Genomic DNA, 23,876 nt, shown 5'->3' with positions numbered 1-23,876 from the left:
ATCCCGACTCTCCCAGCTCCACAACCTCCTGTAGGGTTATAACTATCAGAATTCAGCCTTGCCATTTGGTTGTCCCCTGAACTATCCCTTCCCCATATTTGGGCATCATTGCCTTCAGCTGTCTGACCTCAGAATTCTTTCTTTATCTCAATCCCTCTTGAAACTCATCCATAGATAGGTTACAAAGCCTATCAATAAACCATTCGGAAACTAGCATAGGAGAAGATACAGAGTGCAGACTATAGTTCTCAGCATTGTAGCGCATCGGTTCCAAAGTCCAATGTCCACAATGGGGTGGCGGTGAATTGGACAGTACCCTAGCTTATGAAAGGACCGTTCAGAAGCTTGAAAACAGTGGGGAAAAGGCTGTTCCTAAGTCTGGAGGTGCACGTTTTCAAGCTTCTGTACCTTCTGCCGGATGGGAGCAGGGAGAAGAAGGAATGACTGGGGTGGGACAAGTTTTTGATTATGTTGGCTGCTTTTCCGAGGTAGCGTGAAGCATAGATGGAGTCAATGTTGGGGAGTCTGGTATGTGTGATGGACTGGGCTACATCTACAACTCTCTGCAATTTATTGCGTTCTTGGGCAAAGCTGCTCCCAAACCAAGCTGTGATGCAACATGACAGTGCGCTTTCTGTGGTGCGTTGGTAGAAGTTTGTAGGAGTCACTGGAGACCTCGGGAAGTAGAGGCAGAAGTAGGTCAGGCTAGCCCAGTAGGCTAGCCCAGTAGGCCAGTAGGCTAGCCTGGTTTGTAACTTGGTTTGTATTGACAAGGTAGGCCAAAGAGCCTGTTTCTGTGTGTACAGCTCCATGACTCTAAAGCCTCTTTCTTTGCTGAAGGTGATTAAGAGGGCATTGCTAAAGATAGAAAGGTCTCCTGACACATATGGGATGCATCCCAGATAACAAGACTAGTAATATGGTCACAATCTCTGTCCTCTTCCGATGTGAGCTGGTTCTAGACAGTTGCTCAGTCACTGAGAATGCAGGTTGTTAAATGAAAGCCAACACTGGTAAAGTAATGACAAATCTTGTCTAATATGATTTCAGTTCTTCGACTGAGTAATGGAGAAAGTTCATCGAGCAATTGATGTTCGCATGGATGTTCAAACCATGTTTGATTTTTTTAAAAAGCACCGTAATAGACTTTGTTACAAGGCCTTGACATTAAAGATGGAGACACAAGAAACAGAACCTGCTGGAATCTTGTGCCCAAGATATAGTGCAGGAGGAATTCAGTGGGTCAGGTAGCATCTGTGGAGGGAATGGACAGATGATGTTTTGGGTCAGGACCCTTCTTCAGACTGATGGAGTAGTGGGGGGGGGGAAGAAAGCTGGGAAACAGAGGTGGCATTGGGGCAAAGCCTGGCAAGTGATAGGTGGATACAGGTGAGCCCAGCTTTCCCCTCACATTCACAAGCAGGACTACTGTGGCAGATCCATTGCTTCTGCCTGTTCCTGTCCCACCAAACTCAAATCCAAATTATTTTATTCTATCTCATCCTCCCTTGACCAGTCCCTCCAACCTACATCCAACACGCTTCACACACTCTTCAATGTCAGCCTGAAGAAGGGTCCCGACCTGAAACATCACCTGTCCATTCCCTCCACAGAGGCTGCCTGACCCGCTAGGTACTTGTGAAAGGCTGTGCTTTGAAACTGGTGCTATTACCACTTCAGTTTAGATTAGTTTATTAGTGTCATGTGTACTGAGGTACAGTGAAAAACTTTTGTTTGCATGCTATGCAGTCAAAGAAAAGACTACACATGATTACAATCAAGTCGTCCATAGTGCACGGATGAAGGGTACAACGCTTACTGTAAAGATATAACATTGAAGTCCGAGAATGGCCAATTAAAGATAGTTGCAAGGTTTTCAATGAGGTGGGACCTCTCTCTAGCTGATGAGAGGACCATTCAATTGCCTGATTACAGCTATAAGAATCTATCACTGAATTTGAAAGTAGTTTAGTTTATTATTGTCACGTGTACCGAGGTGCAGTGAAAAGCTTTGGCCAACTATTATTACCTCTTACTTTTAGTGAGAGGAGAGAAAAGGGAGTGGTCGGGGAAAGACTGGTCCTTGATTATGCTAGCAGCCTTGCCAAGGCAGTGTGAAGTGTAGATGGAGACTATGGAAGGGTGACTGGTTTGTGTGATGGTCTGGCCTATGTCCACAACTCTGCAATTTCTAGCGGCCTTGGATGGATCTTCAGATGTAAATGTCCTGGATTTAAATGCAGCAGCCAAGATTTGAGAGATAATCGTTGCTGGAAATGGAATAATCTAATGATTCTGGTCTCATGCTGCTGTTCCGTGGTAACCCAGGTACTCTGTCGGGGAAATGGAGTGCCTTTATCATTGAAGTTCTTTACATGTTCAAGCATTCAACAACAGAAGCGGCCAGATAACCCATTTGGTGTGTGTCCCCTTTCTCTGCGTATGTTGACTGCCATGTTTCCCACATTGCGCTGTCACTTCAGTCATTCCTCAATTAATAGATGGCACTTTGTGAGGTCCTGAGATGATGATTGAAGGGCTGATGTTGCTGCTCCTTCCTACTCTGCAATGTTAAACTTCCTGTGTGTTGCAGCGGATATACTACCTGTCGCTGGAGTTCTACATGGGTCGGACCCTGCAGAATACGATGGTCAACCTGGGACTGGAGAATGCCACTGATGAGGCCATATATCAGGTATGAAGCCCAGCAACAGTCAGCGTGCTTGACTGGATTAAAGTCTAAACCTATCATCTCAGGGCAGCACAGTGGCGCACAGTTGCTGCCTTACAGCACCAGAGACGCAGGTTTGATGCTGACAATGAGCACTGACTACAAAGTCTGTACATCTCCCTGTGACCACGTGGGTTTTCGCCGGGTGCTGCTGTTTCCTCCCACACTCCATAGATGTACAGGTTTGTAGGTTAATTAGCTTCTGTAAATTGTCCCTGGTGTCTAGGATAGAAGTAGTGCGCAAGTAATCACCTGTCGGCACGGACTTGGCGGACTGTAGGGGCTGTTTCCACATTGTATCTCTAAACTAAACTAAGTGGGTGTAATCGGCAGTCACACGGGCAACATTGGTCTTCCTGCCTTTGCGTTTCATTAGAGCTTCCAGTGTTATTGCTGTTTGTGTCCTTCAACATTTGATAACACTGTGTCGTTTCCTGGCAGCAATGAATGGTCCACTTTAACCAAGGAATGCTGCACCATATGTTCTTGGGAAGTTGTGTTGATTTATTCAACATCCAGAACATTGAGATTCAGACCATCGTTTCATTAGCCAAGGGCAGCCGCTCTAGCTGGTGGTTAAAAGCATCACATTCAGTTTATCCAATTATGGTCATTACCAAGATGCCAAAATAAGCAGAACATAACGTAATAATGGATGGGATTTATATAGCGCCTTTCTAGAATACTCAAGGCGCCAGTGTCTTTGATTGTGTAATTGAAACACACATTATTTCCACCCCTGCCCGCAGCAATGGATTTGAAAGCCACCTATACTTTCTTTATTTCGCACCCTCTTTCTTTCCTGTTCCCACACCCATGTCTCCCACTATATTGCCACTGTTTTCCCCCATGTCCCCTTCCACCCATATCCCTCCCTCTGGCTTTACATTTCACTGAACCAGCACCGATTTTGCAGGAAACTGCAGCCAATACTGTGTGGAAGTGTTGGTAGCTCATTAAGTTCAAGATTATTCGAAGCTTAGAAGATTTGAAAGGATATGGGCCAAACATGAGCAAATGGGACTATATTAGATGGGGCATGTTGGTCAGCATGGACGAGTTGGGCTGAAGGGCCTGTTTCCATGCTCTGACTTATGATTGTGCAGATACAGAAGCCCTGAATACAATATCTGAAATTTGAGGAATATAAACAGAACAGTTTGACCTTTTTTTGACAGATTTATCAGCCAGTTAAACCAAAGGATGTGGCTTGCTATCTATCGGTTTGCTTTTGCAGTTTTGTGTGAGTGAGCTTGTTCTGGCCCCAATACTCTGCTCCCTGGGTCTTTCTGTGGAGATCTACATTTAGCAGCAATTGACACAACGGCTATCTGCAAAGGGTGAACATGGATGGTTAGGTGGCAGCAGGAAGACATGCCGATGTCTTATATGAGGGCAAATAGCAAAGGACATAATGCTAAACATCGAACATGGAACAGTACAGCAAATACAGTATTTGGCCCACAATGTCTGTACCAAACATGAAGTGAAACTAATTTCCTCTGCTTGTACATGATCCATATCTCTCCATTCCCTGCATATCCATATGCCTATCTGAAACCTTCTTAAAAACCATTATCATATCTGCCGCCACCACCACCATCACCTGCAGGCTCCCACCAGAGATACAGCGTGGAAACAGGCCTTTCGGCCCACCGAGTGCGCATCGACCAGCGATCCCTGCACAATTACACAATCCTACACACACTCGGGGCAACTTACAAATATATCAAGTCAATTAACCTGCAAACCTGTACGTCTCTGGAGTGTGGGTGGAAACCCAAGATCCTGTAGAAAACTCACGCAGGTCACGGGAAGAAAGCACAAATCCCGTCAGGCAAGCACCCATGGTCAGGATCGAACCCAGGTCTCTGGCGCTTTAAGGCAGCAACTCTACTGCCTGCGCCACCGTGCCGCCCGCTACGGTGAACTTGGTGAAAAGAAAAAAGGAAGTTACTCTGTGGAATAGATTAAATATCTTAAAGTTTCTCTTCCTCTTGTTCCTTCCTGTCCCGTTGTCCAGCTGGGTTTAGATATTGAAGAGCTGGAGGAAATTGAAGAGGATGCTGGTCTGGGCAATGGAGGCCTTGGTCGTCTGGCAGGTAATCACAACTAGCATCTTAAGGATCGCTGATGTCTATTTCGATCTGTCTTTTGCATGCTAATTGCACAATACTTTTTAATTTCTTGGGTCAATGATGTACTTGTTTGGCATCGATAGGGTAGACAATCAGAACCTATCAGGGTGGAATTTCAAAGATTGGAGGGCCTAGTTATAATGTGAGGGGGCATTTGGAGTATTGTGTGTGGTTCTGGCCGCTCCTTTACAGGAAGGATGTGGAGGCTTTGGAGAGAGTGCCGAGGAGGTTTCCTAGAATGCTGTCTGGATTAGAGGGCATTAGCTTTCACGTGAGGTTGGCCAAACTTGGATTGTTTTTCTGCCAGAGGAAGCTATAAAAGTGGATGCAATTACAACCTTTAAACAACATTTGGACAGAAATAAGGATAGGAAGCATTTAGAGGATTGTGGGCCAAATATAGGCTGGTTGGCTTAGATCCCAACCTGTTCGGCATGGACAAAGTGGGCCGAAGGGCCTGTCTCTGTGGTGTACAGCTCAGTGGCACAACTGAGACCAGCAACCTAGTCCACAGTTTGAAGCATGAGAGAATGCTGGAGCACATTTGATGGGCCGAATGGCCTAGGTCTTATGGTGTTATGGTTTCAAGGATGTTTCCAAAGCCTCCTTTGGAGGGCAAAACGTTTTCATGGTATTCTCCAGCCCAAGACCATTGAAAGGGTCAGCGAAGGGTTCATGGAGGCTGTGACGAAGTCTGTGCAAAGTCACATGCAACATGTCTGTGCAAAGTCATGGGCAACTAGTAACCTGTGTGCCCCACCCAGCTCCAGCAGGTCCCTCATCTGGCCCCCACTCAAGCCACCTCGGAATCTCCGGGGTTGAGCAGCAAAAGTAATCTTTAGACTTTACTTTAGACATTAGAGAAACAGCCCTTCAGCCCACCGAGTCCCCGCTGACCAGCAATCAACCCACACACTAACACCATCCTACACACTAGGGACATTTTACAATTTTACTGAAGCCAATTAACCCACAAACCGGCACGTCTTTGGAGTGTGGGAGGAAACCAGAGCACCCGGAGGAAACCCACGCGGTCACAGGGAGAATGTGCAAACTCCATACATTCAGCACCTGAAGTCAGGATCGAACCTGGGTTTCTGGCATTGTAAAGCAGCAAATCTACCCGCTGCACACAAGGGATGCCCTGAGAACTAACAGGAGGAAACCAACAGCCTTGAACCCTCCTCCTCTCCCCTCTTCCACACGCAAACTGGAGGAATGACTCCTCGTATTCTGCTTGGGCAGCTTACACTCAACGGTATGAACGTTGAATTCTCCAATTTTAGGAAACTAACCTACAAATGCATACCCACCCCCCACCCTTCTTCTCCCCTCCCTCTGTGGCCTACCTACACTCGCACCCATGTTACTAACCCACCCCCTCCACCTACATTCCTCAGTCTAGCTTCACAACTTCAATCCCTTTTCCTCACATCTTCGGTTCTTTCATCTCCAGCGTTTGTCCAACCATCTGCCCATTAAAAGCCCCCACACCTGCATCCAGCTATTGCCTGCCAGGCTTGGTCCTGCCTCTCCTCTCTTTGAATTCCCCCCCACCCCAACAATCAGTCTGAAGAAGCGTCCTGGCGTGAAATGTCACTTGTCCACGTTCTCCAGAGATGTTGCCTGACCCGCTGAGTTACTCCAGCACTTCATGTCATTTGTTTGTATCCGGCCATAAACACCAATGTGATGATTAATTAGTTAATCAGGTTGCTTTAATGATCATGGCTGCGGAGAAATCATCAGCCAGGCCATTGGGGAGAACTTAATTGCCCTGATTTAAATGGTGCAAGGGATTTTTTTAAATGTTCTTCTAAGAAGGTTGATGAGGCTTTTGTTTAAATACTGCTCCTAAAGATGGCATTGCTGACAATGCAGCACTGGCTTTGTCCTGGGATTGAGTTCCAGGTGGGTCTAGAACTGAACCCGTGCTTTTCTGCCCCGCAGTGCTGAACTCTGGGCTACAGTTGATGCAGGAATGTTCACTTTGAGCAGCACAGTGGCACAGCGGTAGAGTTGCTGCCTCACAGCGCCAGAGACCCGGCTTCGGTCCCAACCTCGGGTGCTGTTTGTGCGGAGTTGGCACGTTCTCCCCGTGACCGAGTGGGGAGATTTGCTCTGATTTCCCTCCACATCCAAAAGACATGTGGGTTGTAGGTTAATTGGCTTCTGTAAAATGCCCCGAGTGTGTAGGGAGTGAGAAAGTGGGATAACATGGAACTAGTGTGAATGGGTATATTGATGGTCGGCATGGACTTGATGGGCCAAAGGTCATGTATCTATGCTGTATCTCTAAAACTAAACTAAACTGAAGTTAAACTTTTGCTGACCTGGATGTCCAGAAATGTCACTCATCCATGTTCTGCAGAGATGCTGCTTGACCCGCTGAGTTACTCCAGCACTTTGTGTCATTCCCTGCTGAACCATTTACTGGGTTAATTGGTGTATATTTATCCGTTCCTTAGTCAACATTGAGTTAACATTTACAAGGGCTAAAAAAATATTCTGGCATCATTTTTTAAAGTAAGTATTTTTTTAGAAGATTACTTGGCATTGTGTTGAGCACAGACATTGTGGGCAGAAGGGCCCGTTCATGTGTTGTACTGGCCTATGTTCAATGTTTTAAGTCCTGCTTGACTATTAAAACCTTTTGGAAGGTCCATAGATAGGCACCATCACTCACTCATACTTGGTTTTGATACCTTTCATTTTTTTTGGTTCAGGCAAAAGGACACAAGGTCTCATCTTCTGCTGGATGGAAATTGCTCTTGAAATTCCTCAAACTTTTCTGCTGGGTCATATATTCATATGAAACTAGCACTTAGGAGAAAATACAAAATGAATTCTCCTCTAATTTATCCAGCTAGGTGAAGTGAATATACTACCAAAGTAATGTTGTCTCTCTGCTAACCGTCATTAGAGTCACACAACTTGGTTCAACTCGTCCATGCCAGCCAAGATGCCCCGTCTACACTAGTCACACCTGCCCGTGTTTGGCCCAGATCCCTTTAAACCTTTCCTACCCATGTTCCTGTGTTTTTATTCAAGTAGGGATGTCAACTTTCTCAACAACCTTCTCTGGCAGCTTGTCCTATATACCCACCATCCGCTGAATGAAAACATTGCCCCTCGGGTTCCTGTTGCATCTTTCCCCTCTCGCGTTAAACATATTTGTACTTGTACAAGTGTATTAATTTATTGGGTTTTGTTCCAGCTTGTTTCCTTGATTCACTGGCCACGCTGGGGTTGGCAGCCTATGGCTACGGCATGCGCTATGAGTTTGGTATCTTCAATCAAAAGATTCATAATGGCTGGCAGGTGAGTTTTCTGGAATTAATATCCAATGATAATGTACAAAACCAAATGCATCTGTTATTATTGTTGTTATACAGACATGTCGCGTTACTGTATAGCTCTATGGTTCCAATAGCACCCGGATGTTGATCCATATATGATGCCCTGTGGTGCCTGAACCTTAAGAATGGAGACGAGGAGGAATTTATTTGGCCAGAGAATGGTGAATCTGTGGAATTCATTGCCACATTTTCATTAGAGCATTTAATTAGTATTAGAGCAGTTGCTTTACTCAACAGCCAAAAATCTGTAGCCTCCCTTTGATCTGGTATTTTGTTGGTTCACATGCTTGATCAATGGTGTTTTATCATTAATGTTTTATTATTATTAATGTTTAGTGTTTTCGGAGTCATTCGTAACTATCACTGTATGTCATGTTGTTACTTGTGGGTGGAGCACCAAGGCAAATTCCTTGTATATGAATACTTGGCCAATAAACGTACTTACTTACTTACTTACTTACTTACTTACTTACTTACTTACTTAATGGGCCTGTCCCACATAGGCGATTTTTCAGATGACTGCCGGTGTCTGTCAAGTTGCCGGCAGTTGCCTGAAAAACCGGCAACTGGAACGGCGACTGTCAGAGGGGAACACACACAAACACATCGCTTCCTTCACCAGCCCGTTATGTAGGCGGGGGACAGGGCAAGCGGGGGGAGCGCTGTCTGAGTGAAATTCACATGGTGCAAAGCCAATGTGGTGCAGACACACACCACGATGAACAGGTTGGGGCTGTAATTAAGAAGCTAAAAAGCACAGTGTACGGTAAGTCCTTTAAAAGAGGTGGGGAGAAGGGGGAAGAAGGAGTGGAGCCAACTTTTAAGAAGCCAGAGATACACGGCTGTGAAGCTCGGCGGACATTAACATTACCGGTCGGTTATCCTTGGTTCTAAAAACTACTGCTTACGTTTTTTTTCCCCAATGAGCCAATGAAATTCACCGGTCAGCAACGGCGACAACGTACGAGAACCTAAGAGAAACTTCGACCTCCTGGCGACCCACTAGGACCTCCTGGTGACCCACTAGGACCTCCTGGTGACCCACCTACGGCTCAAGAATTCTCGCTACTCTCCATGGCGGCTTAGTTCTGGTCGCCGCTAATTTTTCAACATGTCTAGTTCCCAGAATGCGGGAACTCCTCACGACCATGAAGGCGACTCCCCGGCAACCACCCGCGAACATGTGGCAACTGCAAAGTCTCCTGCAGTCCTCTAAAAAGTCTCCTAAGTGGGACAGGCCCATAAGGGTGTCTGGGGTTATGGGGAGACGGCAGAAGAATGGGGTCGAGAGGGAAAAATAGATCGGTCATGCTTGAATCGCAGAGTAGACTTGATGGGCCGAATGGCCTAATTCTGCTCCTATAACTTGTCCCCTGTGTGCACCCTTGCCTGAGATTGGCCGTTAAGATCTTATTTCATATGTTCTCTTTGGTGCAGCTATTTAATTTGTGTATGTATCATATATCTTCTCAGATAACCTCTCTTTGTTTATTGCTCCCCAGGTGGAGGAAGCTGATGACTGGCTGCGCTATGGTAACCCGTGGGAGAAAGCCCGTCCGGAATACATGCTCCCCGTTCACTTCTACGGCCATGTGGAGCGCGGCCCCAACGGTGCGAGATGGCTCGATACTCAGGTACATGTTGCTTGCCGTCCCGGTGTAGGACCACTGGGAGTCTCGGGGAGCTGTGTAACCTGAGAAGATGACACGAGGGGAATTATCTACTGCTCCTCTTATAACGCCTTCCCACATTTATGCCTTCTGATTTATGTCTATCCGCTGACTGGTTAGCAAGCAACAAAAGCTTTTCACTGCACCTCGGTACACGTGACAATAATCTAAACTTAATGGCAGGGAAACCTCCAGATCACCATTCCTGAAGTGAACAGAAAATTAGACCATAGACAGTCAGAACCTTTACCCCAGGATGGAGAGGAAGACTAGAGAGCATAGCTCTTGGGTGACAACGGCCAAGAGTGGTGGGTTTATGGAATGAGCTGCCAGAGGAGGTAGTTCAGGCAAGTTCTATAACAACATTTACTTGGACTGGTACACGGGTGGGAAACATAAACTTCCAGCGAATATTTTTTAAAAAAGAGGTAAAACATCACAAACTGGAAGAACTCAGCGGGTCGGGTAGCAGCAGTGGAGGAAATGAAGAGACGATGTTTCGAGGTCGGGAACCTTCTTCAGAATCGACCATTCCCCTCCTCCAATGCTGCCTGACCCACTGAGATCCTCTCGCTCTTGGTGTTTCACTCAAGATTCCAGCATCTGCTTTTCCTTGCACCTCCTGTAAAAAGAAACAAGTGACGTACTTAAGTGTCTGACCATAATAAGCAGCGCAGTGGCGCAGCGGTAGAGTTGCTGCCTTGCAGTGCCAGAGACCCTGTTCGATCCTGGCTACAGGTGCTGTCTGTGTGGAGTGTGTACGTTCTCGCTGTGACTGAGTGGATTTTCTTCGGGTGCTCCCACTTCCTCCCACATCCCAAAGACATGCGGATTTGTAGGTTAATTGGCCTCTATAAATTGGCCAATGTCGAGTGTAGGATTGAACTAGTGTATGGGCGATCGCCAGTCGGCATGGACTCGGTGGGCCGAAGGGCCTGTTTCCACGCTGTATCTCTAAACTAAGTATGTTCATGGCCATAGGTTGTCCTGGCCATGCCCTACGACACTCCAGTGCCGGGATTCAAGAACAACACCGTCAACACCATGAGGCTGTGGTCTGCAAAGGCTCCCAACGACTTCAATCTGAAGGACTGTAAGTTACTCAGAAACTTTTCTCCGAAGTTGTGAAAATCCTGATTGTGGTATCAGTATATGCATGTTATACAAATGTGTCATTTATTTAGTAGTTCTGCAGTTCCTAATAAAGGGTGTCTTTGCACATAGTAAGGCTGGGTTTAGGTTTATTGTTGCCATCTACCTCATACGAGGTACAGTGAAATGCTTTGTTCTGCAAGCTATCCAAACAGATCAGATAATATTAGACATAAAAACAATCAGTTCAAACTCAAATACGATACGTAGAGCTAAGGGTGCAGGAAGGAATTGCAAATGCTGGTTTACACTGGTAATAGACATCAAAATGCTGGAGTAACTCAGCGGGTCAGGCAGACTCTCTGGAGAAAAGGAACAGGTGACCTTTCAGGTCGAGACCTGATTTCAGAACAAAGCAGAATCATTGGGGAAAATACAGAGTGCAGAATATAGTAGGTAGACAAAAATGCTGGAGAAACCCAGCGGTTGAGGCAGCATCTATGGAGCGAAGGAAATAGGCAACGCTTCGGGTCGAAACCCTTCTTCAGACTAATGCACTGCTATGCAGAATATAGTACTCAGCATAGTAGTGCATCAGTGCCAGAGACAAGGCCCAATGACCGCAATGGGGTAGAGGTGAATTGGACTGTACCCTAGCTTATGGAAGGAAGGAGGTAATGGAGGAGAAGAAACTGTTCCTGTGTCTAGTAGTGTGCGTTTTCAAGCTCTGTACCATTTGTTCCAGTTTGGTGTTATTCGGCTGCTGGTGTACTGTTCCCTTGTTCCAGCTGTAAACCTCCATCGTAGGCCATATAGTGAGGAAAGATGTGTGCTGTGGGGAATGCAGGGCTCGAAATTAGCGGTTGCCCGGGTGCCAATGGCGACCTAAATTGCCGTCGGGCAACCTAACAGCCGTCCCATTTTGCCCGGCTTGGCAAACAACTCTGAGCGCCCCCCCCCCTCCCTCTCTCTCTCTCTCTCTCTCTCGCTGTCACTCTCCGTCTCCACCCACTGTCTGGATCTCGGCTCTCCGCCCGTTCCTAATCCGCCGGCACAGCCGGCCGCCTTACACATGCGCACTGCCGCGGCCTGCACATGCACACAACCACGACCAGCACATCTTCAGCCATGGTTGTGCGCATGTGCCGCCCTGCACATGCGCATTGCCACGGCAACTGGTCGGCGTCGGCCACTTTCTCCCTCCCTTTGGACTGTGGGAGATGTGGCCACCATTGCTGTCTGGTCGCCACCCCGCCGCGACCACTGAATCCAACGCAGAATCACTCCCTGGAGCTGGAGTAACTCCCTGGAGTAACTCTTGCTTCTTGGTTTCCTGGTCCTCCAAAAATATTCCAAATAGAATTTAAACAGGAGTGGACCCACCACCACCAAACTCCAAACTCTGAAAAATAACAGCCTATTGCACTTTATCTGTTTATTTATTGTGCATATATATGGTCTATGGTATATAGACACACTGAACTTTTATCACCTGTTCTGTATTATGTTTACATATTCTGTTGGGCTGCAGCAAGCAAGTATTACATTGTACTATCTGGGACACATGACAATAAAACTCTTTTGACTCTTGACTTGGACTTAAGTAGAAAAGGGTAACTATGCTAAAGTGAAGACTATTCCATGCTTTAATTGTGCGGGGGAGCTCCATGGAGCAGCCAGCAACTCAGGATAAAAGAAATTGGGTGACGTTTCAGGTAGAGACCCTTCTTTACATTTAGTGTTACATTAGTGTTTTTAGTTTAATTTAACTAAGTTTAATTTAAAGATACAGCGTGGAAACAGGCCCATCGGCCCACCGAGTCCATGCCGACCACCAATCACCCGTACACTAGTTCTATCCCACACCATAGTGACGTAAGTCAAGAGTCAAGAGTGTTTTATTCTCTCACGTCCCAGTTAGAACAATGAAATCCTTACTTGCAGCAGCACAACAGAATATGTAAACATAGTACTCTAAACAATGTTATAAACGAGAAAACAAAACGGTGTATATTTATATATGAGATATAAGTATATAAATAGATATAAGTATAAGGAAAAGGAGCAAACTCCATACAGACAGCACCCATATTCAGGATCAATTCCGGGTCTCTGGCAATTTTAGGCAGCAACTTTATGGCCAATTTACTGCCCCATAGTCTTGAACTGAATTAAAACATACAGTAGCTGTAAAGGGGGACATAGTGTCACTTAGAGATTTAAGACTGAAAATGGATAATTTCTTTTTTTTTAGTAACCAAAGTTATCAACGTATAATTTTCTTTGTGTTGGAAAATAAAATACAGTGGCACAGCTGGTGGACTTGCTGCCTCACTCGCCAGAGATCTGTGTTCGATCCTGTCCTCGAGCAATGTCTGTGTTGAATTTGCACATTCTCCCTACAAGCGTGTGGGTTTCCTCCCACATCCCATTGGCTTTGTAGGTTAACTTGTCTGTAAATTTGCCCCTAATGTGTAGGGAGTGGGTGAGGAAAGTGGGTTAACAGAACTTGTGTGAATGGGTAGACAAAAATGCTGGAGATACTCAGCGGGTGAGGCAGCATCTATGGCTATATTTCGGGGTCGAGACCCTTCTTCAGACTAATGTCGGGTCGGGGGTGGTGGGGGAAAGAAAGGAAGAGGCAGAGAGTAGGCTGTGGGAGAGCTGGGAATGGGAGGGGAAGGAGGGAGAAAGCAAGGGCTACCTGAAATTGGAGAAGCCAATGTTCATACCGCTGGGGTGAAAATTACCCAAGCGAAATATGAGGTGCTGTTCCTGCAATTTGCAGTGGGCCTCACTCTGGCCATAGAGGAGGCCTAGGATTCGGAATGGGAGGGGGAGTTGAAGTGCTGAGCCACCGGGAGATGAGGTTGGTTATTGTGAACTAAGTGTAGGTGTTGTGCGAAGCGATCGCCAAGACCTGCGCTTGGTCTCACCGAGGTTAATCATACGCTGAATAATCCAACCACATTTTTGTTTGGAAGTGGAAAGAAATAATAGAAATTGCATTCATTGCAACGTGTAAAAAGGGATGAGACACTGTATTATAATTTTGCTGCATGTCATTGTGGTATATATCATGTCTTGATTGGTGAATATGTTTAGTTTGTGACTTTATTTGAAGCAGATATAATATGTGAATGCTGCATTGACCATAATTCCGACTGGTAACTACGCACTTCGTCCGAACACATTATCGCACGCGTCATACAAGCCGTCTTAAATGACCACCTAAACTGTCATTTGGCAACCTAAAAAGCTGCCGAGGTTGCCCGGCTGGTAACAGGGAAAAAAAGTTATATGAGACCCCTGGGAATGGTAACTAGGCCTGTTCTGAAGTGTTGCCAGCCAGTACAGAGACAATAGCAGCTGCTGATGACTTGCCTTTTCTGCTCATTTGTATTCTGGCCACAAAAGCAACTGGAGAAGAAAGCCTCTGTTCCTCTCCACCTCCGCTTCTGCTTGGGTCATCTGGCATTTGGCCACGGAGGGACTTGGGAAAGAGTCGGCTGTCTTTTTATTCTACTTGAGCACGAGAGTGAAGCTGGTCCTTTGACAAAGTGTTTTTTTCCACTGATAATTTGTAATTCGGGAAATGTAGCTTTGAAGTCACCGCAAGATTGGCCTAGAATATTTCTCTGTGTCCAAACCTATTTTGTCAGCAATTTCAATACATGGTTTAATAAAACTGAGAATCTTTGAAACACAAAATGCTGAACTGTTGATATAAACTGTTGGCTCTCTTTGCACAGATACAGCCTGGACTGTAGAGATTCCCACCAATGTATTTTTATTTCAGATTTCCAGGATATGCAGTTTTAAATTTCAATTACTGTGTTATTGACTGTAATTCAGGTGGGGAGCAGGGGAGAAATGCAGGGGGTGTTTGGGGCAGGGGAAAGGGGGAGTTGTGTGTAGTAAACATGTAATAAAAAAGAACTGCAGTTGCTGGTTTATGCCAAAGGTAGACACAAAGTGCTGGAGTAATTCAGCTGGTCTTGCAGCATCCCTGGAGAAAATGAGGCGACGTTTCAAGTCGAGACCCTTCATCAGACTGATTGTAGTGGAAGTGGGGAGGGGGGTGCTGGAAACCAGAATGAAACCAGGACAACAAATGACCTCAGGCAAGGAGGTTCCTTGGTGGGCTGGTTGTTGACTTGTGAGCCCAAGAGGGATACATCATTGTGAACTGTGGTTGTTTGTAGGCTAGTTATCAGGAATTGGAGAATTCAATGTACATACCGTTAGGCTAGTTCATGAACTGGCCAATGGATTGGCTTGAAAGGCTGCACCTTGAGCATTTATCGAAAATACATTTGCACACAATAGGAAGACCCAGGATTAGACGGACATATGCAGGGAATGAAGGGAAATGGATGCACCGACAGGCATCATGTTAGGCACAGACATTGTGGGCCGAATGGCCTGTTCCTGTGCTGTTCTGTTGTATGTTGTATGTTCCTGTGCATGTGATACATGTTGTCCTGTGTACTGATGACACCGTGAGAAACTGTTGTTGGTTTTGTTATTGTCACGTATACTGAGATACGGCGTAAAGCTTGTGCTCTATCCAGTCAATACATGAGTACAATCAAGCTGTACACAAGTACAACTCGTAGCGCAAAGAGAAAAATACCACAGTGCAGAATGTAGTGTTACACAGAAAAAGTGCAAGGTCTGCAATTGGGTGGGTTGGAAGATCAGGACTACACCATAGATTATGGAAGGAGGATTCAATAGTCTGATAACAGCGGGGATGATGTTGTTCCTGAATCTGGTGCATTTGCATTATTTCCATATTCTATCATTTACCGGTTGTAAGATTGTTGGAGGTAGTGTGTGGGGTGGGCAGGGGGCTAATAAAATAAACTTGTATGACTTCCATTTGGTGGGGTGGACATTTTGGGTGCCCTGTGATTTTTGGAACGGGGTGGGTTTGACAATTGTGATAGATTTCCTTGAATTTGTCTGATCAGATTTGGCAGCGCTGCTTGTAGCTGTCTAAGAATAAAGCCTAGAAAAGTACAGTACAGCACAGGAACCGACCCTTCGGCCCACAATGTCTGTGCTGAATATGAGGCCAAGACCAGCTCTTATCTGCTTGAAGAAGGGTCTCGACCCGAAACGTCACCCATTCCTTCTTTCCAGATATGCTGAGTTACTCCAGCATTTTGTGTCTATCTTCGGTTTAAACCAGCATCTGCAGTCCTTTCCTACACATCTTATCTGCCTGCATGTGTTCCATATCACTCCATTCCCCTTCATATCCACGTGTCTATCCAAAATTCTTCTAAATGCCACTATCGTATCTGCCTCCACCACCACCACCACCCCTGGCAGCACATTTCAGGCACTCACCGCCCTCTGTTTGGTAAATAAATATTAATTTAAAAAAATTAATTAAAATTTTTTAATTAATTCTTTATTTCGAACAGAATAAAAGAATAAAAAGCAAGTGTGAAAGCATACAAAAAACAAAACAAGAATATTTATAAAGTGTCATAAACAATATCTATAAATAAATGAAATGTTATGTGTCCGATTACAATTACAATTAAATGATTACAAAATTAAATTAAACTAAACCAAACTAAACTTGCTCCTTTAAACATCTCCTTTAAACTGTACCCCATCTCACATTAAAGCAATGCCCTCTAGTATTTAGTAGTAAATGCCTACTATGTTCTGTTGTGCTGAAGCAAAGCAAGAATGTCATTGTCCTATCAGGGACACATGACAATAAACTCACTTGAACTTGATTTGATTATTTCATCCTGGGGATAAAAAGGTTCTGATTGTCTACCCTATCTATTTCTCCCATTATTTTATATATTTCTGTCGAGTCTCCAGCAACCTCCATTGTTCCAGTGGAAATAATCCAAGTCTATCTAACCGCTCCTTGAAGGTAATATCCCCTAATAAAGTTATCATTCTAGTAAACCTCCTCTGCAATCTTTCCAAAGCCTTCACATCCTTCCTGTAATGGGGCAACCTGAACTCCAATACTCCAAATGTGGCCGAACCAAAGTCCCATAAAGCTGCATCATGACTTCCTGACTTATACTCAATGCCCCAACCAATGAAGGAAAACGTACCATATGCCTTCTTTACTAACCCATCTACTTATGTTGCCATTTTCAGAATGAACTGCAGATTTACTTTAGACTGTTAGGCTTTAGAGATACAGCACAGAAATAGGCACTTCGACCCACCGAGTCCATGCCGACCAGTCATCACCCCGTACACTAACACTATCCTACACACCAGGGACAATTTACAATTTTGACCAAAGTCAATTAACCTACAAACCTGTACATTTTTGGAGTGCAGGAGGAAACCAGAGCACCTGGAGGAAACTCGCGCAGTCACAGGGAGAACATACAACATCCTCACGGGGAGAATGTACAAACTGCAGACAGGGACAAGGACGTGCAGTGCTTGCTGTAGGTTAAACGGGTTGTTACAGAAATGGGACAGTTTATGCAGACTGGTGATACTGTCTGACACTTGATGGATGTGAGGATGTGGTTAGGGTCCAGTAAAGGCCCTGAATTGTTTCAGGCAATGTGTGTAAAGGGCAAGGATCATGACAAACAATCGGAACTATTTGAAACACCGTCTCTAACTTAAAAGGGAGCTGTTTGTCAAAACCTGTGTGAATTAGGAGAGGCAATCTCTGTGTGGGTGGCAGGAGCAGCATTGCCTAAACCTTTGTGCAAGAAAGACTGGGCTGGCTCAATAGATAGCAGCAACAGTCGAGTATAAAGGGGAAGCTGGGGTGAGATGGTTAGGGGATGTAGTAACTACTGGCTAACGATCGCAGGGTAGCGTGGAGTCTTGCATCAGAGGGTAGTAGTGTGTAATCTTGCATCAGAGGGTACACAGTGTGGAGTCTTGCATCAGAGGGTAGTAGTGTGTAATCTTGCATCAGAGGGTACACAGTGTGGAGTCTTGCATCAGAGGGTAATATGGAGTGTTGCATCAGAGGGTAATATGGAGTGTTGCATCAGAGGGTAGTAGTGTGTAGACTTGCATCAGAGGGTAGACAGTGTGGAGACTTGCATCAGCGGGTATAGAAGTGACTGTTCCCTAGTCTGGATCAAACTTACAACTTTCACTCAGAGGGTGGTTGGTATATGGACCATGTATGGAGGAGGTAGTTGAGGCAGGTACAACATTTAAAAGACACTTGGACAGGTACTTGGGTAGGAAGGGTTTAGAGGGAGATGGGGTAAACAGAGGCAGGTAGGACATATTTAAATGCAAAATATCCTTTGCCTTGTTGCATGAATAATGTTTCTCCAGTCAGTCACAACTGCTTCATGAGATTATTCTGGAAGGTTGATAACCTAGTTGTCATGTAACATGAACTCTCGGATTTGTAATATTTTGTGTACTGTCGTCCCTTTGCCATGACTGAATGCACGAGGTTGAAGAGTTCATGTCAGGGAGGGATTCCCCAGCACGGACGAGCCAAGCCAACAAGAAAAGGATGATTTGCATTTACAGATTATCTTCTCCACCCCACGCCCTCCCCCTGTTGCCTTCAGAACCAGAAGTGCTCAGAACCAGCAATGGACACGAGTTTAGTCAAGTAGTAAGTGGTATCATCAAAAGTGAAGATGGTTACAGCAGGTTAATGGAGTTTAATGTAGATAAGTGCAAGGTGTTGCATATTGGGTAGTCAAACCGGAGCAGGGCCTACACAGTGAATGGCAGGGCTTTGGGGAGTGTTGTAGAGCAGAGGGATCGAGGCGTGCAGGGTCATAGTTCCTTGAAAGTGGCGTCACAGGTAGATAGGGTGATAAAGAAGGCTTTTGGTACATTGTCCTGCATCCGTCAGGGTATTGAGAATAAAAGTTAGGATGTTACGTTACAGTTGTACAAGACATTGGTGTGGCCTCATTTGGAGTACTGTGTTTAGTTTTGGTCACCATGTTGTAGGAAGGATGTCGTGAAACTGGACACATCCAGTTGAGGATTTACCAGGATGTTGCCAGGACTTGAGGCCCTGAGCTATAGGGAGAGGTTCAGCAAGCTAGGACATTATTCCTTGGAGCGCAGGAAGCTGAGCTGAAATCTTATCGAGGTGTACAAAATCGTGAGGGGAATAGATAGGGTGAATGCACAGAGTCTTTTACGCAGAGTAGGGGAATCAAGAACTGGAGGACATACAATAAACAGTACTACAATAAATTATCAGTTACACTGGGTAACCAAACCATAATAGTGGATGCCGAATGGTAATGCAGCCTAACATCGTCTTTAGTCGTTTGCTGCTGAGGTTGGGTTGTGGTTAAGATTGCGCGGTGAGGGTCAAGAGTCTGTTGGTCGCTCATAAGTGTCATCGTTGGTGATAAACATTGAATCTGCAACATTATTCACACGTAGCAACCTCCCACAAACGGCTTTAGTTGAGGCGAAGGTTGGCTGAAGGACAAATATTAGCAAGATCACAGAGATATTCTCTGACACGATATATACTTTGGTACCCATTTAATAGGGGTGAACCTTACTTAGAGGTGTCACAGTGGCGCAGCTGGTAGAGCCACTGCCTCATAGTGCCAAAGACCTGGGTTTGATCCTGGCCTCAGGTGCTGTCTGTGCAGAGTTTGCTCTGCTTTTCACCCACATCCCAAAGACGTGCAGGTTTGTAGGTTAATTGTCCCTCTGTAAATTGCTCCTAGTGTGTAGGAAGTGGATGAGAAAATGGGATAACAAAGCACTAGTGTGAACGGGTGATCGATGGTTAGTGAGGACTCGATGGGCCAAAGGCCTGATTCCATGCTGTATCTCTGACGATACTGAACGTCCTTCATCTCCTGAGGTAGTAGAGGCATTGGTTTGCATTTCTGGGCAGCAGCTTCAACGTGGTTGGTGCAAGACAGATTGTTGGTGACATTTACAACTAGGAAGTTGAAACATCACACTTCTTATAGTCGATAACTAGCTCCCTTATTGAATTGAATTGAATACCTTTATTTGTCATTCAGACCTTTCGGTCTGAACGAAATGCTGTTGCCTGCAGCCATACATGTAATAATAACAAAACACAATAAACACAAATTAACATCCACCACAGTGAGTTCACCAAACACCTCCTCACTGTGATGGAGGCAAAAGTCTTAGAGTTACTGTCTCTTCCCTCCTCTTCTCCCTCTGCGCCGAGGCGATACCCCACCGGGCGATGGCGGCCCGGGGGGTGGTCGAAGCTGCCCGCAGCTGTTGCAACGGGTGCTCCGGAAAACAGGCACCAGCCAGTGACCTGCGAGCTCCCGACATTGTCCTCCACCGGCCCGCGGCCGAGCCCAGGATCAAGGTCGCCGCCGCCTCAGCCGCCGTAGCACCGTCTCCGCTCCGCACCGGGCCGCCCACAAGGCAGCGTCTCAGCCCTGCACCGGGCTGCTCACACGGGAGCGCCTTCCAGCCAGTAGCCGTGCCGGCCGCACAGGAGTGTCTCAGCCCCGCACCGTTCGCCCTCACCGGAGCGCCGAGTCGTGCCGCTACCCGGACGTCGCCACAGCTCGAAGACGGCCAGCCTCGCGTTGGTGAGTCCTGGCTGGCTCTACCTCCGGACCCTCGAGGTCGGTCGCAGGTTGGAGGCCGCCAGCTCCGCCATTAGGCCTCAGCGCAGACGGGGGAAGAGAAGGGGGATACGACAAAAAGTCGCATTCCCCCGAAGGGAGAGACAGAAAGCTCTGTTTCACCCTCCCCCCACACACATAACACCACCTAATAACCAAAAAAATTACTAAACTAGACAAAAAAAAACCGACATAAAAAGTAAAAACAGACAGACTGCAGGCGAGCCGCAGCTGTATCACACCGCCGCCACTTATCTTGCTGTCATTGAGGGTGAGGTTGTTGCCTTGGAGTATGGAACCGTGCAGCACAGGAATGGGTCCTTCGGCCCACAATGTTCGTGTTGAACATGATGCCGAGCCAAACCGATCTCATCTGCCTGTAAAGGATCCATGGGAACAGCTCCATCCAAGACCGCAAGAGATTGCAGTGAATTGTGGACGCAGCCTAGACCATCACACAAACCAACCTCCCTTCCATTGACTCTATTTATGCCTCCCACTGCCTCGGCAAGGCCAGCATCATAATCAAGGACGAGTTGCACCCTGACCATTCCCTCTTCTCCCCTCTCCCATTGGGCAAAAGGTATAGAAGTGTGAAAACACACACCTCCTAATTTAGGGACAGTTTACTCCCAGCTGTTATCAGACAACGGAATCATCCTTCCACAACTAGAGAGCAGTCCTGAACTACTCATTGGTGACCCTCGGACTATCTTTGATTGGACTTTACTGGCTTTACCTTGCACTAAATGTTACTCCCTTATCATGTATCTCCACATTGTACATTGTAAATGGCTCGATTGTAATCACGTATTGTCTTTCCGTTGACTAGATAGCAGGCAACAAAAGCTTTTCACTGTACCTCGGTACTTGTGACAATAAATTAAACTGAAACTGAAGTGAACTGAAAGTGTTTCCCCCTCACTGGCTCTTGCTGGGAGCTGCAAACCCAACACGGAGTTGTTTGCAGAGTTGAGATCGGAGTTGTTTGCAGAGTTGAGATCGTGACTATTGCAGACTCCAGAGCAGATTGTACTTCACAAAACAAACGGATGGTTGATTATTGTTGGCCTGGGGCCACTCAACTTTACTCAAACAGTCAGTCTCAACAAATTCTAATCCTGTTACACCATCCTGGTTTGCTGAGGGCAGATTCCAAATCTGGCTGTGTGCTGACTCACGCTCCCTTGCCCATTGTCACAAGAATGAGACTCCGTTTACACTAGAAATCCAGTTTTGAAGACTGAGACTCCTGACTGGCAGGTTTGGCAGGTTTGGTGGCATGTGTCCTCCGGGAGATGAGGTCTCTTTTTTTAATTTAATTGATTGGAAGATACAGTGTAGAAATAGACCCTTCACCTGTTCACACTAGTTCTGTGTTGACCCATTTACTCATCCACTCCCTTCACACTAGGAGCAACTTACAAAAGCAAATTAACCTAAAAACCTGCACGTCTTTGGAATGTGGGAGAATCACCTGATTAATGCGGGTGTCATGGTTATGGGGAGAAGGCAGGAGAATGGTGTTAGGATGGTGAGATAGATCAGCCAAGATTGAATTGCGGAGTAGACTTGATGGGCCGAATGGCCTAAATCTGCTCCTATAACTTATGACCTTATGACTTTATAAGGTGTAGACAGGAGAATGGATTAGAGGGAAAGATAGATCAGCCATGATTGAATGGCAGAATAGACTTGATGGGCCGAATGGCCTAAATCTGCTCCTATAACTTACGAAAACGGAGCACCAGGAGGAAACCCATGTGGTGACAGGGAGAACATGCAAATTCCACACAGACAGCACCGAGATCAGGATCGATCCCAGCACTCTGGCCCTGTGAGGCAAAGGCTCTACCAGCTGTGCCACTGTGCCACCCCCAAATCAGTTGGTCACCTGATCTTAAACCACCTCAATCCCATATTCCCACCACCGTCATCCAGCATATCCATTCTAATTGCCCTTCCCCATGTCATTTGTCGAGGATGTGGAATTGTCATTGAGCTGTACAGCGCAGAATCAGGCCCTTCGGCCCTGCTTGCTCATGCTGACCAATACATCATACGGGTTAGTCTCGTTTGGATGCATTTGGCCCATCCCTCTAAATCCCACCTCACTGTCCGACACCACAAATAAATTGTCATTATTGAATGAAATGTTTCTTAAACCTCAATTAAATACTCGTTTTATTTATCACTAATACTTTTGTCTTTACTAAATGCGTCAAAAGAAATAGAAAAATGTGCATATTTTTCTTGAATAGCAATGGTATTCATGTTTCATTACAATGTGTGGTAATGCTTGCATCTCTTCCAATTTATTATCTCACTGTTACACTGAAAAACATATCCGTCTAAAGACCAAATGAATTGTTTTAAATATAGATTGATGGATAAATGATGGCTGGGACACTAAAGAACTAACCTGCTTTTCCAGTATTACGACAAATCTTTCATATCTGCACCTTAATTCCAAAGTTGGAGTTTAAATCCTCACCCCATCCCCATTCTCTCTTATCACAGTGAATCCATCAGCTGGGCTAACCAGGATAGGAAGGGTTTAGTTTAGAATTACAGAGCGGAAACGGGCCCTTCGGCTCACCGAGTGCGCACTGACCAGCGATCCCCGCACATTAACACTATCCTACACACACGAGGGACAATTTTGCATTAATACCAAGCCAACTGTACGTCGTTGGAGTTTGGGAGGAAACGGAAGATCTCTGAGAAATCCCACGTGATCACAGGGGGAACATACAAACTCCATACAGAAAGCATCCGTAGTCGGGATCGAACCCGTGTGTCTGGCGCTGTAAGGCAGCAACTCTACCACTGCACCACTGTGTGGAGAGGGCTTTAGGCAAATGGGACCAACCAGTAGGCCTACTTGGTCAGCATGGACAAGGTCGGTCGAAGGGCCTGTTTCCGTCCTGTTTCCGTGCTTGATGACTCTAACCTCCAAGTATTTTGTATTTCCTCAACTTTGGTCTCTCGTGGGTTTACACTATATTTCTTTCCACATCCTACCCCCAAACACACCGACACATGCAGATAGACACACACATACACACAGGCACACGCAGACATACACACACACGCACACGCATGACACATGGTGCATCATCACACACACAACTTCCCATTGGCTTCCATCCACTTGATGTCTTGTGGTCACTCCCCACTATTTCCTCTGGACATTTGTCTCTTCTTCAAAAGCTTCCACAAACTCCACTTTTCTAACCACCATTTAGCCAGCTCAAAAACACAAAGTGCTGGAGGAACTCAGCGGGTCAGGCAGCATCTAT

At 45.9% G+C, this 23,876-nt stretch overlaps 1 protein-coding gene across 1 annotated transcript in view; it reads left to right on the top strand.

The window, feature by feature from the left end:
* pygb (glycogen phosphorylase B) overlaps nucleotides 1-23,876 on the top strand; it is a 73,765-nt gene that overhangs the window by 6,094 nt on the left and 43,795 nt on the right. Inside the window, exons 2-6 of the mRNA XM_033025815.1 lie at nucleotides 2,594-2,695; nucleotides 4,755-4,833; nucleotides 8,087-8,190; nucleotides 9,731-9,862; nucleotides 10,880-10,991. Coding sequence (XP_032881706.1) covers nucleotides 2,594-2,695; nucleotides 4,755-4,833; nucleotides 8,087-8,190; nucleotides 9,731-9,862; nucleotides 10,880-10,991 — 529 coding nt within the window. The remainder of the gene's footprint in view (nucleotides 1-2,593; nucleotides 2,696-4,754; nucleotides 4,834-8,086; nucleotides 8,191-9,730; nucleotides 9,863-10,879; nucleotides 10,992-23,876) is intronic.

This window comes from Amblyraja radiata, chromosome 8 (assembly GCF_010909765.2).
Source record: "Amblyraja radiata isolate CabotCenter1 chromosome 8, sAmbRad1.1.pri, whole genome shotgun sequence".
Taxonomy (NCBI): domain Eukaryota; kingdom Metazoa; phylum Chordata; class Chondrichthyes; order Rajiformes; family Rajidae; genus Amblyraja; species Amblyraja radiata.
This window is presented reverse-complemented; position numbering and strand designations above follow the sequence as displayed.